The 19,760-nt window shown below is 36.9% G+C and overlaps 1 protein-coding gene across 4 annotated transcripts in view; it reads right to left on the bottom strand.

The window, feature by feature from the left end:
* LOC116160343 (homeobox protein homothorax) overlaps positions 1 to 19,760 on the bottom strand; it is a 304,208-nt gene that overhangs the window by 43,807 nt on the left and 240,641 nt on the right. For all 4 annotated transcript variants that reach the window (XM_031473530.1, XM_031473531.1, XM_031473532.1 and 1 more), the window contains exon 10: positions 9,877 to 10,025. In XM_031473530.1, the coding sequence (XP_031329390.1) occupies positions 9,877 to 10,025 (149 nt within the window). The remainder of the gene's footprint in view (positions 1 to 9,876; positions 10,026 to 19,760) is intronic.

Raw genomic sequence — 19,760 nt, 5'->3', positions numbered from 1 at the left:
TTACGGCTTTACCTTCACTCAACCCTCAAATTTAACTTCCCTGCCAGTTTTCTTATTGTTTCTACTACGCTATTTCTTTTGCAATACCTTTTTACGTTGATCTACCTGAATATTACTACTACCCACGCAGTACGTGGATGAGTTTCTACATGAACCATGTGAATCTACTTCATTCTGTCAACATTAATACCTACTTTGAGATTTGTCCTTGGGAAATCCCAATATTGTTCCTGAATTGTACTCGAAAGTGTTTACGAAACCTTGGAGATTGATACTGTTGTAAATCGCTCCGTTATACCTGATACTACGTACTATGTTTTTGTCGTTACCCAAGATTTACTCTGTTAGTTCGATTCCATTGTATCCTTCAGATTAAGTGTGAATTACTTCTGAGTTTACCGAGGCTTGATCCGAAGTCGATATCTACAATTTTTTGGTTACGTTCAGGTTTATATGATCTTATTTGTGTTTAAATTGATTAGATTAGATCATTAGAAATTTAGTTATTTGTGCAACGTCAATTATTTTTTTAATTTAACGTCACGTTTATACTGTTATACCCGAAGTGTAAGGATAACCCGTGGTTGATCTTTGGCTTTTTCTAGTGTAAAGTCATTCAAATTATTGATTCGTATTGAGTTTTAATTACAGTTTTAATATCCGATTGCCTCCGTGTCAGACGTTAGTATTGCTATTTTGCAATATTTCATGTGCAGCGCGATTCACTATCCCTTTTACTTGTTGGTTTGTATTATTGTCTGTTACAGATTTGCAGAACGCGTCCTTCTGAATTCAGACGGCTGCCACGACCAGAATTCAAAAGTAAGTTTTCGTATTTTCGACGACTCCTTGATTTAACGTTTGTTTACATACCGGTTTTCGATACAATCGAATTTTAATTATTACTTTTGCTTGATATTCACGATTATAGCTCTAATGTTTTCTGCGGAAGCTTATTTTGATATTAATATTTCCTCCGCCTACCTGTTGATCCCCTTTCTAATTTATATTTAAATATTGACATAGCAGGTCTATATATTACAATGACTTATTTGTAATATTTATGAGATCATTTATTAAATCACCATCAATTGTGACGTTAATTATTGTTTATGTTCTATCCTTATCAAGTATTTTATTCCTTTATCTTTTCAAGCCAGAACAAGGATCTCTCTGCGTTGTTTCCCCCTGTGGTAAGTATTCTCTCCTCTTCCTCTTTTTTGAAATTTACTGAAGACTAAGTGGCGCCTATCCGGTTTACTATTACCACAGTTCCTTTTTTGCTTAGTTTTGTTTGTGTTAAGAACCCCGATCCACCTCTACTTTGTCTGAACGCAATACAGTATTCCAACATGTGCAGTATAGAAGATTAGGATTTCTCTACGAGAACAAGTGCAGTTTCAATATGTATAGTACACAATTCGGGGCGTGAAGATCACTCCCAAATTACTTTCGTCATGTGCAGTCTTCCAATGTGCATTGAAATAAAAGGATCATATATTTAACAAAGTCAATTGTAGTAACGATAACAATCAGAACTAAGTGTGTGTTAGGTAAATGAAAAATAGTATACTTACTTTGATCAGTTTAGGGCAAGATATTAGCTCAAAGAGTGTAATGGTAATAGTTCAGTTAGGATTGAAAGCGGTAGTTATTTTATTGTCCAGGTCCCCAAATTGTAAACAAAAAAAGTTGGCGTTATACAGTTGACCCTAACAAAACGTTTAAAATTCAAGTATTAATGACACGTATCAAAACAAAGTCAATTTTAATGAATTTCCTTAATAGCCCCAACTACCACTTTCCTGTTAATTTGAAGTGCGAAATTTATCATATTTATTTATTATTTACGGTCATTTGGAAAATAAACAAGTAGGTATATGAAATGTTCTCGAGTCGCTAGTCGCATTTTTTTTAAAAATAGAACTAAATCGAGGTCATTTGTCAATTTAATAAACATTAAAAGTGCAGAGAGTAATAAAATAACCGCAAAACAATATAGACCCGCACTGTAAAAATTACGTGTAATTACCGACCCCAAAATTATTGTGCCTCAAAAACAAACAAATCACCACGACGTCCTTACTGTTTATTGCATAAGTCGTAAAGCTTATGTAAGCACATGAACAACTTAGATATAATAATCAGGGATATTGCTAAAACTTTTTCTTGAACTGTATAACTAAGCCGTATTAATAGTCCGCTCTGCAAAATGTACTTTTTGAAGTAAAAACGAAACAAAACGTGTACGTACTTTACATAATTTAATGTAAATGCCACATTTGTTAGTTTTTAAGGACAAAGGTAATCTAAACTAGGGTGGAGGCTTAGCAAATCTTAGTAATTCCTTTCCCCGGAAGGAAGTTGCATGACATGACATGCAGATCACAGCGGGGGGCGGCGCTGGGTGTTTCATCCGGCAACAGTGACAGAGCAATGGCGGAAACAAAACAAAGCAAAGACGAAAGGGAATAAAGAATAAACATTGCCGGAACGCGCGAGACATGAAAATGCTGGAGCTGCCGCTATTATAAATTGTTGGGAGCAACGCGTTGCACCGCTGATATCAAGCGATGAACGCGAGGTTATCCATAACAGTTTAGTTCGCCTTTTTTTTCGTAACTTGAATATTCAACATTTCCCACGATGGCTATTGGTTGTTAAAACGGTTGACTTGCCTGAAGTCGCAGACTAAAATAATGGGTTATAGTGTTCGACTTCGTCCATTGGTCCGGTTCTTAATGTAGCTGAAATAACATCCTTCAATTATCCATTTCCGTAACTAAGGGTAGACACCGACGCGAACTCATTTTCGTGCTTTGTGATTACAATTAAGTTACTTTGGTAACGCATAAAAGAATTCGGTCGCTTTGTGTTTACGGTTGTAACGCTTTAAGGCAAAGGGGAAAGTTAAATCATTTTGTTTCTCTGCTGGCCTGTACAGGGTGATAACGAAGGTACTCTGTCATCGTTGACGTTATCACGGTCAACCTTTCCTGACCTAACATAACCTCGATGTATGCAAGAACGGCGGGCACTTATTGAACGCGATAATTTCGATTGCGTCTGGTGGGCTCGTAATTCATAATAGGCAAGATCAAGAGCACACCTTGCAAAATATTTCAAATTTAACCCCGACTTTTATGATCAGAACGTATTGCAGAACTGGACCAAGTGAATGGGGATGAAAATCCTACGTGGATTTCCTATCGGCGGGTAAGCAGGACACATGTCGACGGCGGGAGCTCCCTCGCGGATAAACTAGGATAACCGCACCGGAAATATAGCCAAAGATGCACCCGAGTCGGAAATGGAAGCTCGTAGCCGGAAAGACTATTTTTTCGTTTCGTTCCCGACATATCGAAATAACCGTAAAAATCAAGGGTTCCGCGTCCTTACAAATATCGGCTTTGAGAAACAGACAGGGCGACGGGGGTGTCGCGAGGGTAGTATATAATAAACGAATATAGATCGGAACACGCGCAACTTTTGTAATTTTTTCCCATTTTGATCAAATTGAAACTGAAACTTTCGGGAATGCCTTTGAAATTTATTGTCGTCGTAGAATGCTAATGAAATTTCAACGACTTACCTTACACGGTCACGTGAATGTAATTACTACTTCAGCTCGAGATGTCGCTTGCCGTCTACGCGTTTTAATTAATATTTGCGAGCTTATAAAAAGTTCTACAGGATGAGGGTGGAAATCCGTTTTCAAAATTATGCTGAAGGATAAGAGGGGAGGTGCGGATACTTAAGAGGCCATTGTAAAAAGGAAGTAAAGCGCCTTCTAGTGTAATTAGCATATTATATGACATTATGCAGAGACGTTAATCTGATTTCTCTGATGTATATAATGAATAAAAATTTCTTTCTGGTTTCTACAATGCGCCTGTAGGAAACAACGCGCAATAAATTTTTCTATCAATATTTCGTACTGCCTCAGTTGTCGTTTTTCATTAATTCTCGTGGCGCTCGCGCAATTTTTGTTATTTCGTTTTTAATCCGCACTGTACAAGTATGAATTAATCAGGAGACATTAGCAGTGTTGGCGGACATTGGCGAACGCAGATGGCGTCGGTGGTGGACAACCGTTGGTAATGTAGAACTATGGGGTGAAGCACATCGATCGCGCGTGGTCCCTCGCAATATCCGATAGTGGGATTAGCACGGAGGGGTTAATGAGTCGTGCAAGTAAGCCGGGATCAACGTGGAACGATACTCGGTACGCGGGGATGATGCATCGCTCAAATATTCATGCGTCGCCGAGTGGTCTTTAGCGTTTACAGTGGCGGTTTTCTCTTTACAGGCCGCATTAAATATTGAACCGCGGTCAAGACGTTAGCATCTCTTGGGAACTCGACTTCCCGTTATCTATGGTTCCCAGGCTGGAGGTCCAATTGCGGACTCCCATCCTTTAATTCTAGCTGACAGGTAGACAGGTCCCGGTTCGTTCGGTGGGATTTCCTTCGGGAGCCACTCGAGCCGTCTTATATCACGAAACCCGTCACCCACACCATATGCAAGGACCGATACCTATATAAGTTAAAATGATCTAAACGAATAAAGGTCCGTTTTGGAACAAATTTCTTTTTTACAAATTACGTACGGCAGCAACTATCCAAATGAGAGCATGCGAGCATGATGAATGACTTCATCTACGTATCCCTCGGAGCGGGGGATGTTTGCATGCATACCGCCAGATAAAGCGGCAAGCACTATTAAATGTCGTTTTCAGAGATGGAATGGCCTTTTGGGGTCGGCCTGGCCGTAATCCCGAACGCTACGTGAGGGTCGAACCCAGACGGCGTAATTTCCTGCAGGCTTCATAACTCGCATGCAAAACCGCGACGGACCATGCCATGCAGAATTAATAAAGTCGTTGTCGCTAGCGCCACCGTCTCTAAACAACATTATAAACACGTAACTATCGTTAGGCATTGATCTCCTGAGTCCCGCTATTGGCGAATCACTTCGAGAACGACATGTAAACAAACGCCAAGGAAAAGTTAGGCCGATAGGGCTCAACGGTATGGATATTGCCTACTTAAATGCCCGTGTTGGGAATAAAAGCCGGCAATTCCTAAGGTTTCTAAGATGTGCTATGCAAATCTCTCAAAGACCACGGTCACATTCCAACTATTTTACGAGATTGAGATCTTTATCTTAACGTGCCTCGTTTCGGAAATGGTTCCTAAATTATCTTAACAAGTCTTATCGGTAGTAAATGCACAATTTGTGACCCATTTTCAACAACTTTAATCACTAAGTAAAACATTACCTATTTAATCAGTAATTAATTAAAGCGAACTCTTTTTATGACTTTTTGATTTCTTTCATCTTAATCCGTTCGTACATGGACAATAATGTGAATGATTTCAGAGAGTTAGCGCATCGAAGAAAATTCAAAAATAGGCCACTGACGTGCAACCGAGCCCCGTAAATTTTTATTTTATTAGCAACCGGTTGATGATGGCTTCAACCCTATAAGTATAGATTATTTGAAAGTTTCGATTTTATGAGATATATGGACTTTAGAGCAATTCCTTCCATTAGGTAACATTTTTGATGAATTTCTGTTCGAAAATAAGAATGCGCTAACGTGGTCGTGATGACGTCCAAATTTGAGCGAGACTTCACTTATTGGCATCCAAAAAATTGCAAAAATAAATATGGTATTCAGTAGTAGCCTAGATAAAAGCAAGATTTGACCACTTTCAATCTTGCTTCATAATTACGATTAATATGCTAAAATATGTGTGAAAAATAATCTATGCCGTATTCCATTTCACTCTTATAATAAATTTCATATTCCGTATTTTCTCACATTTTAAATTTTTATTTTAATTTATTGTAAAAAATAGATACATTTCATATTTTCTCTTATTTCTTGGATATTCCACACTGCGTATTTAATTCACATTCGCGAAACACTTCATGATTCCAAGTACCGTCACATACAAATATTTAACATAATTGCACTTACTAATTACAATTTACGTTCACTAGGTATTCTTATTATTAATTTAATTTGCCATACTGTGCTGAATTTCTATAACATTTTAAGATTTTTATGCGAATATTTTGCATTTGTACTGAAAGGCAAGATCGAGTTCAGTTATTTTGTTATGATTTGTGTCTCACAAAGTTCAATCATTTAATATTTAAATGTCGATTTGATATATGACAACGTGAATTTTTACAGATATGGTATGATTTATTCATTTCTTTAAATTTAATATGCTCAAAATGAGCGTATATTTCATCATGAACAGAAAAGAGAAAAAATCTTAAAAATACGAAAACCAAAATTATAAAGTAGGTACATACATACCGATTAAAATTACGTTTAAGTTCTTACTCAATGTTTAGGTTTACTTTGTTACTAGTGTAGAATTAGATGTAAGATGTTCCTTTAGTAAATTTGTTCCAAGTGTTATAGAAATGCGGCGCGAGGTACTATACCGGATGGCGAAATAAAAATAGCAGGCGTGTGTCTCTCGGGAAGTAATAAAGATAGAGCTTTCGGGTACGTTTTGTATAAACGTGGTCAAAAGAAAATGCGGAAAATATTCTTAGTGACATGGGTGAATATTTCAAAACCGAACATAGGCAATCTATAATTGGGCGTAAGCCTGTTGAGGTCCTAGAACAAGAGGGACAATAAATAAATAAATAAATAAAATAAATAAATTAACATGAGAAAAACTTTTTTTGCAAATAGTTGCTCGTCATGTTAACTTAGAGGGTTTATAATGACACCAATCGAAAGAAGATTTTTGTTCTCATCTAATGATATGCGAATTAGTTCATTTTCAATTGTATTTATCATTATTTGAATTTTATTTTTAATTTATTTCGATGAAAAAAAAATCGTCTTTCAATTGGTGTCATTATAAACTCTCTAAGTTACTATGGGGAGCAAATATCTGCACAAACGTTTTTCCCACGTTTTTTATTTATGTATTGCCCTCTTTTGTTCTGGACCCTCAATATTTCGCCCAATTACAGAGTGACCCGCATAATGCGGTCTTAAGTTGTTCTCCGGTATTTACCTTACGAATTAGGAAAACTGCAGGAAAACGTAATTCGGAGTAGGATTAGTTTTTAGTATTGGAGTATACAATAACACAACTGGCCAACACAGAGCGAATTAAGTAGGCAAATACAGAAGACAGGTCGAGAACCAATGCAACTGGGAAAGGTCACAAAATAGGAGAGACAATAATGGAAGAACTGGCAGGAGAAGACAAATGAATTTCGTGAGAGTTAAATTACAACAATTAGAGAGAAAGAGGGAATTACGACCAGAGTAGGAAAAGGATATGGTTCTCCACATCCGGAAAACTACCAAGGCGTAGACCAGGAACTCTACTAGTCCCTTGCAAGATGCGAACAACTCAGGAGCAAACGAATTCAATCGACTTAATAAAAAATTATTTTCAAAAAGCTAGAATACAAAAGAACAAGAAGAAGATGTACTACAAATAAAAAAATTAATTACAAAAAGTTACAATAAAGAAGAAAATTTAAGTATATTAATTGAACAGATAAAACAACTGAAGAAGATGAAGAAAAAGGAATAGTGAAGTTGACAAGTCAGTATAGCTAGTTTGGAGGGGGTAGGAGACCAATCTAAAGAAGTTAGGGGTTAAGTTTTTTTTACATTATTAGTTTTAGGAAGAGGTTATATTTAGGATTTTTTAGGTTAAGTTTGAGATTTTTAGGTTAGACCATATAGTTTGGAAAAAGAGCTTCCGTGTTTCCTCGCTTTAAAAACCAAAAGGGGGTACTGTAATGGGAGAGAGCAAGTTGCAATTTTTTCGAATATCATTTAAGTATAGGAAATTTACGCTTCCAACGAAAGGTGAGTGCGAGTTAGGTTCAGTGATAAAACGAGTGTATTTAGAACGTATGGGATGACCGCGATAACTCGGTTTTTGCGTTGGTACCGCTTAAATCGCATTTAAAGTGTAATTTTACTTACGCAAAAAACTCAAATACGTAGCGAAATAATTAACGAGTTCAGTGTAAAATTGCGCGACTTTCGTCAATTGTTTTCTAAAGATATTGTGGCAGCGAAGCTGGGTTTGAATGCGGTCGCGATAAGTAAACAGTCATTATCCACAAATTTCCATACTACGAAAGGCAGTTTTGTACCAGAGTCGGCCTCAAAGGTTCAACTGTATCACCCCAAAAGCGCTCCAGTTTTCAATTTTTCTTGGAGGAAGCCCTTTCAAGGGAGGGGCGTACCATTTGTCCCCTACAGAAAAACACCGATTTCGGCGATATCTCCAAGTTACTTTAAATTTTGTTGAATTTCACCTTATTAGTCGGTTATCTTTAAGAATTTGCCGTGTATGTTTATTTAACGTAGGTAATCATAATATCCTTAACGGAACCGATCTGTGGAAGTTCATTGAACGAAACAGATTTGTATATATTTAATCATTATAATTGGATCAATACAAAGGAATATGTTTATTTTTTCATATGATTTCAAACTTTGTGTAAAAAATTCCCAAGAGGTTATTGTGCATAAAATAATTAGATAAGGAAATTGGGACGAAACGTAGCCACGAGATTCTGTATCTATAGAAAACAAATCAATATTGTAAATCAGAAAAAAAAATGTAAAGGAGAATGGAATTGGATCGACTTTAGTTTGTCAATATATTCAATTATCTATTCTGAAATTCGTATTTATTCGTCTGCAGTCAAACGATTTTCGGATTTAAATAGGAGATAAAAGGACAAACTTCCGCAAGGTAAAGGGTATTGAAATGTTGTTAGAGAGCTAGCCGTGGGTAAAATTAATTGTGATAAATTTGCTCAGCAATGTCGTAGAGGATCAATGTTATTTAGAATAAGGTTTGTAATGTAACTAACAAAGATTGCTTAAAGATTTTTATAAGAATAGCAATCAAAAGACAAAGGCTAAATTGACACATTTTACCGAAACCTCTTTGCTTCCTTTTTGGCTTGGCGCATGAAATCTGAAATGAGTTCAATTTATCCTATAATGAATTTAGAGACGGCCATGTACCTACCGAAAAAAAAGTACATAAAAAACAGAACACGAGACAGAAACACGTTCGATTTTATTACGAATACGACATTAATCGAGTCTTAATGTTTTCAAACAAGGAGTGGTGGGGGGGGGGGGGCAAATGATCCTTGACCTTTACTTTCAGTTGACCTTTCATTTTTGATTTTTACCTGTACAGTTCATCTTTTTCAGTTATCACAAATATTGTCAATTTTAACAATGTATAGTAGTAAAAAGTGGAAAGAAACTAACATTAAAAGAGCACGCGACGGAAATGGGTACAAAGGAGGTAATAAGAGTGCGGGGAACCGCGTTACCATGGGTAGTGGTGAAATAATACAAAACTGACATCGCGTCTTCTGTTTTATCAAAAGTCAAATCAAGATAACTGACCAGGGCAAAGGAGGTAATATGATGGCGACTTCCGGCGCGTGCTATGCTAGTTCCCACAACCATTACATGCTCTTCTCTTAATTTTTACTCGTAGGTATTAGTGTAATAGCTGAGTAACGAATGATTGCACCCCCAAACTGACTTTCATTTAAGATTAAAAAGGAGAAAAGTTACCAAAGAGTGCAAAATGGTGGCATTACAAGAGCAGACCTTCTTCAGTAGCGAGCAGTTTCAGCAACCGAAACAAGCCTGCAAGTCTAATTTTAGGCAATGTTTCCACATGTATCCCAAAAGATCAATTTGGCAGTAGCAATCTTTTAAATATCTTGTCTACCATATGAAATTAAGATTATAAGTTTATTGCGCGACAAAAAATTGATTGGATGCCAAATTGTGAGAAAGTCAAATAAATAAATAAGTGTTGTGTCACCTACCGTTAAGTGTTGAAAAAGCCACGCTCTTAATATGTTGGTTGCTACTTTTGGAAATATCCCCCGTTTCTTTTGATTCTTTTTGCCATTGGTGTCGTCGTCTTCCTCGCCGGTACCCTCTCCGCTACCCACGCTTGCGTTACTCGCGTCACCTGTAACAAAGAATGCAACTTCACCTTCGTCCTTTTCGTTAACCCCACAGTGTCCTATCACCGGGTTAATTTCAGTACGCAATTTTGCGGGTGTTCTAATGGCTTTCAATGTAATGTTTGTATGCATAGTAAGGGAGGGTTGTACATAGAGGGGGTTAATGACTCACACGCAAACTGAAAGGGAATGAAATCAGATTAGGGTAGACGGTTTATTTATAATCGAATTGTTGTATTTATGTACCGTTCGAAAGATCAACTCTTGTATCCGTAAATGGAACTATTTTTGGAAGGGTTAAGGACTGCAATGATATCGGGTTAGTAGTAATGACAAGATTTTTAGCGAGAGAAGGCACTTTTTCTATCCGTAAAAATCAATGAAATGTCAACAGGGTTAAGGTTGAGGGCGGCAATTTTACGTTTACGTCTGCATAAAAGTTTTAGCGACACAGTAATAATTAGGGGTGTTTGAGTACTCCCCCGTGATGAGACCACCGTCTCTTTGCCCCTTCGGTGTCGCTGAACAAAAGCCAACGACTTATTTTACGAGATACTCACCGCAAATGGCGTCTTTGTCAACGCCGTAAAATAATAGGAAGGAGCTTCACCATCCTTAGTAAAGTTACTCTAACAGATTTCGAATGGGTAATAATTTACACAACAGGTTTTGAATGCTGGTACCCCATCCATATAGTTGTGTATAGTGGATTGCAAGAGAAAAAAAATTTACTTTGTAGTTTAATGATACAAACATAGTAAGATTCGCTTTCAGCACTGTTGGTTGTTGAATCGTACTCCCTCTTTGATGGCCGGGGTAATAAATCTTTAGATGGTAGAATCGACGGGCTCTCCTCGTATCCTTTATCAGTATTCCTTGTCGACCGGTTTGGCGGTCGTATCGTGATCGAACATTCCTGGCCCGCTCTTTATCTATACACCAATCGCCAAAACCAGTCTGGTGCGGATCATCTACGTTCAAATGTCGCAGACATTGTGAATAAGGACAATTAATCAAGACTTATCTATGTCCTTTTTGATTGTCTCCCACTAGCCCTTCAACGTAAATATACGCGATAGATTTTCCCTTTATCACATTTATTCTGTACACAGCTGTCGACGGAGACATTAATCACAATTAGAGTTTTTTATAGCAGGTACTATGCGATCAAAAATGAGTTGCTGTCGAGTCACCTTTGGAATTTTTGTTTACATGGGAAATCGTACTTAACTTGAACTTCCAAAGGCGACACGACAGCAACTCATTTTTGATCTCCCGTTATTAGGCAAATTAAATTAATATATACGATACGTAAATCTTGCTTGTAAGTTAACAAGTACAAGTCCCATACGAATTCACCGGTACCCCTAACTGTCAGAAATATCGTAAAATCACCTGTAAGTTGCAATATTAAGCATCAAATTCGGAAATTGAATTTGTTATGTATATCAAAGTACTTTATGGACCGGATTAAAAAGTGGTAATGTCCACTATGTCAGCCGAAAGCCAGTTGTCATTCATGCAGTCCACGTTATCGATAATTCTGATTAGAACGAACTTGCGAATACGTGCAAGGTTCCGGGTTCGTATGGAAGCTGCACGTCAACACCAACATGAAATTCGACAACATCGGTTAGAATCCATCTGAAGTGATTGTAACTTACGTCAAAATTAGTCATTGGCTTCTTTGGCGTTTTCCAAAGCAAAAAAATGTCCGAGAACTGCAAAAAAGATCTGGACGATAAAGACACACACGATTGGTTCCTTAGGGTCCAAGTAATGAGGAGTTCTTGAAACTGACCATGTGAGAAAAGTTTGTTGAGTTGTTACATGGGATACATCGAGGTAATAAAAAAACCATTACTGACTTTATTGCTCAAAATGATCGTTCACTCTAGGGTACAGTTAAAGCAAACAAGTTTAAAAAGTCATTATGCAAACATAAATGACGAGAGCGTATTTTCCTCCTAATAATACTAATGCTAGCACCAGAAAAAAATACCGGTGGGTACGAGATACTTACCCCATTCTCTTTCAAATGAGCCGCCTATCGTCGAAGGCTATACAGTTTAATGAACAATAGTGGAGCGTATATAAATACATACACATTTTGAAAAGGGTATTAGTTTTACTTTCATTCGAAGTGTCTACATATGATATTTCATTTAACTGCTTTCATAAACAAGAAAGATGGCATTTACATATATAATTTCATTAAAATATCTTCATAAATAAAAAAAAATTGTTTGACACTACGCATGCGCAAAACCAAAAAATATCGGTATGCGCATGCCCCATATCGCCCAAATCGATTCAGTGGTGTAGAAGGAGTACGTGTGACGGACGGACGGACGACAAAGTGCAGCCAATAGCGATTTTTCACTAGGAAAATACGCTAAAAAGCTAGTGATTAAAGACCAAGATAGCCTTTTAACACAATTTTTGAGTCTGCTTCCGTGAAAAACGTGTTGTCAACGTAATTTCCGGTTTACGCATTTGAAATACCAGTCAGGACATCCTGAATGTAAAATGTTTCAATATATTTAATAGGACCTGGGGGAATATTGTTCAAAAAGGCACAGAATTGCAATTGATTGTAATGTTAGATATGTTTTTAATTGAAAATTAAGTAATTGTTTAAGCCAGGTAAGTTTATTGGGTGTACTTAATGGGTATCATAAATTTTAGAACGCAATTAATCGTAACTTCCACGTAAGATAAAAGTCTTATCTGCCATATGTTTTGTAAAGGCGTTATCGGACAAATTAATTGGCTTTATTTACTAACAACGCCATGTACGAGATAACGAAGTGGTGTTTCGAAAATGGCAGGGGAACGTGATTGAACGGATAAGTGGAGGTGACCTGACCTTTAAGTACGAAGAAGAAGAAGAAATAAACGAGGATTAACCTAAGACGGAGGTATCCCCGTAATGCTGTTTGCAGGTCAATTAAAGGAAGCGGTGCGCTAAATTTTTACGAGCATGTTTTTGCCGATTACGTTTTGAAGTGTTGTTAATTAAAAATAATTTATTTATTTAATTTAATCGATTAGCAATCATAATTATTGGTGAGCCTCATACGACAAGTCATTGGATTTCCCATGTTATGTGTTAAGTAAAAGTGAGTTAAAAGCTGTCAGCTCTATGTATAGTGTTTGTTTTGTTTTGGACCCTATTCACATTGTCCGGACCAGTTAATTTGATCTGTGAGTACTTATTTTTTTCTTGAGATCCATTGAATTTTTTTATTTTTTTTATTTGTCTGTTTTGTAAACGGGTTGTGTTTGTGATAAAAAAGGCGTTGCTTGGGGTCATCGCTATTGTACCTACCGTGTTCACAAAACGTCTTTTGATAGGATGACTGTTACAGGTGAATCGAGGTGAATATTTTTCCTATTAAGGTGCAATTAATACTCCTAAATCCTATTTTAAAATCACTGGGTGCATCTCTATGGGTCTAGATAGCGTAATAACAATTTATCATTATTAATATTTAATTAGCATTTAATGAAAAGCACCCTGTGTCATAAAAAAATCTTTGAAATATATTGTTGTTGAAAGCAACGTCAGATTTACGTTCTTTAGTTTGGAATAATGCGGAAGATAAGGAAGGGCCATGCTGAATGTGTGAATGTTTTAAGTTCGTTTAATTCTGGAGGATTTTATCACAAACAAGCACGGAATTGATGGGAATTTGTTATTTTGGTGTCTATTTCTACATTTTAGCTATATTTTCAATTACTTAATTTTTTGTTTAAATTTGATCTTTTTTGTAAGTTTGTTTATTTAAATAATAATAATAATAATAATAATAATAATAATAATAATAACCCCGCAAGGGAAGGTAACCTTTTACCTTACGTGCGTAGCGAGCACGCGTACCCTTAGCTAACCCTGTGCTGGGCCAACCACCCACATAGGTGAAAGGCGGTTCCAAATACACGAACAGAAGCCTCGGACGAGCGTCGCCAAGGTCGAGGACGACGCGGGAACAGGATACTCGACCATACGGACAACGACCCTGCTTCGAACTTTAACCCAGCTGAACGTGTTTTGCCAGGTCAACCTGCAACCACTAAGGCCGGGAAACCCCGACAACGCATGACATGGGATATAAACATGAACAAAACTGTTATGCGTTGTTACTACAAAGCTACCAAACTTGAAACAAAACTTACCGGATACAAACAAGAAATGCACACCCTCTTCATCGCAGAATACCCACACCTAGCACAATCAGTCACCCAACAACGAGTCATAGACCAAAAACGAGCCATAGTACAAAACAACAGAATTACTCCTCACGAAATACAACTAATCAAAGAAGAAATAGCTCAAGAAATACACGCCCAACCAGCACCACAACATGTAACACAAACTGATACAAGCATAGACCTCCAAGAAGACACTATCACAGTAACACTACAAGAAAATACCCTCACACATGAAACACACATTAGCTCACCAACACAAAAAACACACAATCCCACCACATCACAGGCACAGTACGCAGACCTTCTAACAACTGAAATGGAAACAAACATAACATTATGGAGAGGAACGGATCCCACGAAACGAGAAACACTGCCAAAACTAATATTCAAAAGAGAAAGCAAGCAGCTGATAAACGTAATGAACAATAACGTCATACCGCAATACGTAACAGAAAACAGCAAACTTGAAGAACTACATTTAGTAACCTACGCAGCTGCAAAAACGGTACTAGCCTGCAATGGGCAATTTACGAAACAAACTGTAAATCTAACTAATAACAAACAAAAGAAACCAAAATGGCAACAGAGAATAGAGACTAAAATAAACAAATTAAGAAAAGACATTGGAAGAATAACTCAGTATGAAAAAGGAAACAGATCAAAGAAAATTACAAAACATATAGAAAAAATCAAGAAAGGAACATCAGAGAACATTTATGAAATAAACGACACACTCAAACAGAAACTAGCAGTGTATTCCTCACGTCTAACTCGATACAAAGAATCTAACCAGATAAAAGCAGACAACAATATGTTCAACAAAAGTGAAAAACAATTTCATAAAAAGTTAAAAACCAGTACAAGATACTACTACGAAATACTAACAAACATGCAGATAAATGAAACATACAAATATTTAGGCATAAATCAAAGCACGACCATTAAACACACATTAATCAAACAACAACTAAAAGATGAATACAGGAAAAGACTCAACCAAATCCTAAAAACGGGGCTTAATTCAAAAAACCTGTTCAAAGCTATAAACACATACGCCATCCCTATTCTTACGTACTCGTTTGGAATTGTAAAATGGACAGATACAGACCTGGAAAACATAAACATCTTAACACGAGCACAACTCACTAAACATAGAAAACTACACCCTAACTCGGCAAAGGAACGCATCACCATTAGCAGACGAGAAGGAGGAAGAGGTTTAATAGACATAGCCGAACTACACTCAACACAAATACAACACTTAAGACAATACTTTCACAATCAAGATCACCCCATTCATGCAGCAATTATACGAGCAGACAAAGGCTACACACCCCTCAACCTTCACGACACAAACATCATTCATCCACACTATCAAACAACACAAGACAAAAAGGAACAATGGTTGCACAAACAACTGCACGGTAGACACCCACACATAGTACAAGACGAACACATCAATACGCTACAAAGTTACAAATGGCTACAAGACGGGATCATACAACCAGAAACAGAAGGTTTTCTAATCGCAATTCAAGACCAAGTTATAGCAACGCGAAACTACAGGAAATATATTCTAAAAGAAGACATGGAAAACGACAACTGCAGAAAATGTCACATAGCCAAAGAGACAATAGATCACATCACCAGTGGTTGTAAAATACTAGCAGGAAAGGAGTATACAAACAGACACAATCTTGTAGCAGGCATAATACACCAGGCACTAATACAGAAACACAACACCAATACTGACACACAACCCTACTACACATACACACCAACAACAGTCATAGAAAACCAAGACATAAAAATATATTGGGATCGACACACTGACAAAACAATTACACACAACCGCCCAGACATCACATACACAGACAAGCATAACAAAACAACATACCTAATCGACATCAGCATACCAAACGACGACAACATTCACAAAAAACACCAAGAAAAAATTGAAAAATATACACCCCTCGCGCAAGAAGTCCAAAGAATATGGAAACAAGATAAAGTTTTAATACTTCCCTTTATACTATCTGTTACAGGTCTCACACACATCACATTTACACCAAACCTACAAACACTACAACTACCACTACGCACACACACACTAGCACAAAAATCAGTTATCCTCAAAACATGTAATATAGTGCGATCTTTTCTACACTGGCAATAAAAATAACAATAGGTATCAGTGGTACTTGGTGTTCGCACCCGTCCATTGATGTAACTCCACAAAAGTGAGAAATTTAAAAAAAAAAAAAATAAATAAAAAAATAATAATAATAATAATAATAATAATAATAATATCACCAGGCTAGACCTGAGTTCTCACAAGAAACACCGACAATAATAATAACAACATGTACCACAAAGACAGGTCCACCGAATAAAGTTACACGTCCTAGCACAGTTAAAAAACACAAAACTCCTTCTTCACAGAAACACACCACGTTATCACAGCCCACTCGTATTCAACCCAAACGCAAAGCCAAAGAAACACTTACACAATAAACTCTATTTAATAAAATTACAGGAATTATTATAATGATATTTTGTTTTGTTTTCTTCTTTCCTGATAGCGTTGACTAGTGGGGCCATTAATAGCTATGTTGGTAAGTATGAATTACATACTATCTCTAGATTTCCAATGTGAGTGTGTGAATATTTATTTTATTTTTTATTTTTCTTTAGAACCCTACATAACTTCACCAGACACAGACACAGACACTAATCGTTACTTGATTTAATCCGTGCGATTAGTTAACCAGGCTAGACCTGAGTTCTCACAAGAAACACCGACCATAATAATAATAATAATAATAGTCGTTTATTGAGTTGCCGTTTAGAAGTTTATGATAGTAACTAAAAAATAATTTATGTGACAACCCAAAAGGGCGAAGTTCAGATTAGTACGGCATCCATACCATCTGCTCTCCCACTTAACCCTTTTAAAATAAATTGTTAAATCATTTATGGCAGCTAAGACATATTGGAGAAACAAGTAAAAGAACAGAAAACGTCATTAATTTATTGATTCTGCAGTAAAGACTTGTAAAAGAGCCTCTTAAATGACGGTGTGTCACAAGATTTTAAAGCCGGGCTGAGGGAATTATAAATTTTGCATATGTTATAACTGAATGAACGTTGATATAGAGCAGTTTTATGAATCGGTACCGTTAGAATATTTTTTGATCTGATGATACTATGGACATCCGTTCTAAGAGTTACTTTATTAATTAGGTAAGATGGCTTTTGATAAGCAATTATGCGATGATATACACAAGCAGAATGTAACAACCTTCGATCAGACATACTTAATCATTTTAATTCTTTTAACTTGTGACTAATGTGATCCCGTCTCCTTAATCCAAAAATTAAGCGAAGACAGGAATTTTGCATGCCCTGAATTCGTTTTATGTCTATTGAGTCCAGACACGGGCCATACACACTGTCGCAATAGTTGAAATGCGATAACACAAGAGATTCGCAAAGCATTATAAGATGTAACATTACGTGTTAGAATATTAAATATCTGGTTGAGGGCATTTAAGTCCTATCTGGTCGTTCTGCGATAAGAAATGTTATAGGACCGAATTTAATTAATGTACGTGTTCTTTATTCCCGCTAGAAGAGATAACGAAAATTCAGGTGTTTCTTTTGCGCATTAATTTTGGCTTAAGTGGGGACGACGCGCGTCGCGTTTTGTTTTATTGATGCATTGAAATTGGCAGAAGTAGGAGACTGATGATCAGTTCTGATGATAGGTCGGATTGATCATCAGTCGAGAGATCTTGCTTTCACATGCATGCGTTTGATCAGTCCCGAAAATCTACATGCAGAGCGCGGTGCAACGCATTGTTATCGCTTTAAGGCGCGTATACATCTGAGCATTGGGTCCGAATGAGCAAGGCGAGCGCGAATGAGCATTCAAATGTGGACGACTGAGCAACGTGCGCCGAGCACGCTCGACCCGTTCCAAATTTTGTCGGTAGATCAAAGCGAGCGCTTGCGGCGAACACGCTCATACGTGCTCAGTGTGGACATCGACAGGGAACGGAAAGGACATACCATATTGAAACGCGCACTACGAGCATTCATTGAGCGAAGCTCATGTGTCTCGATCGCGTGTCCCATTCAGATGTGTACTCAGCCCCCTTTCCAAATGCTCATTCGCGCTCGCCTTGCTCATTCGACCCAATGCTCAGATGTATACGCGCCTTTATGCTTTGTCGTTTCAAACAATACTTTTTAGTTCCTGATTTTTTTATGATCGTCTGATCACGTATCCCAAATTATTCTTATCTCTTCTACTGCACTAATTAATCGTTCGGTATCGAACCTATATTTATCTTGTGCCGTCATTTTTTACACGACAATGAAAGTCATTGTCAAATGTTGCAATGCTGGTATTCGCTTAACTCAATGGTCCGTATCTGTCCCGATTATCCGCACACGCAAGGGCTCGACTGATGCGCGTGCGTTAGTGCGTATTTGATCCGTCGACTCATGGTACGCACGGCGCGTGAAAAGGCAAACTTAAACAATGGCCCTGTTTCATGACTGATCACCAGTCGTTTGTGAAACGGGCCTAAGGGTAATTTTAATTTTAAGATTTTCTTTGTTTATTTGTCTCGACCATCTGTGTGTGGGCTAAATGTAACGGGCTTGTGCCCTTCTTTATTTCAGATGTTTCTTGATTAATTTTTTTGCCTATACGAGTTTCGAAATAAATTCTTTTGTATTTGTCAATTTATTAATAGTGTGTTTATTTGAATCCATTGCGATCCAGATAGAGCCCAACATTTGTCTCAGGTGTTAAACAGAATGTGTGAAATTGATTTCTTTGGAATTTGGTTGAGGATACTGAGGTCCCTAAATTATTAATTTCGAATCATTATTAGGATTTTGTTGTGTTGCAAATGTCGGAGATGTACGAGGAGAGATCATACACACAGTCGTGTATATTTATTTATTTTGTGCCATTAGTATTTATTGATGCCACTACTACCAAATAATGAGTAACATAAAAAATAACCTTTAGGTGGACTATGGATATTGTTATGTATTCACGTACAGTTTTCAAAATCCTAAACAATATGCAGAAATAACAATATTTAGTTCTTGGGGATCCAGATCAGTATGTTTGGCCATTTCCCGAGGGCATTGTATGTGATATTTCTTTGATTTTAAAAACATAAATACAGCTACTTAATTTTAGATTTTAGACATATTTCAAACTCTCATTTAAATAACAATAATCTTTATTTTCCTCTCGAGGGTCAGCATAAAATTCTGCTTTTTTCCTAACCAGGTCAAAAGAAACGATAAGATACAAAAAAACAAATAAAGAAAAAACAGATTAACTTATTATTTCGAATTCCCCGCTATTTCCTGATGCTCTCTGGCAGTCTCTGGTATTATTTAGGTATTAGGTCGTATTCTTCAATACTTATTCTTTTCAGTTTTTGAAACATGTTAATTGTTAAAGGACGGAAATATGCTATTATATGCTATGCATATGC

Source organism: Photinus pyralis, unplaced genomic scaffold (assembly GCF_008802855.1).
Source record: "Photinus pyralis isolate 1611_PpyrPB1 unplaced genomic scaffold, Ppyr1.3 Ppyr1.4_LG1, whole genome shotgun sequence".
Taxonomy (NCBI): domain Eukaryota; kingdom Metazoa; phylum Arthropoda; class Insecta; order Coleoptera; family Lampyridae; genus Photinus; species Photinus pyralis.
Note: the sequence above shows the minus strand (reverse complement) of the source record. Positions and strands in the feature narration are given on the sequence as shown.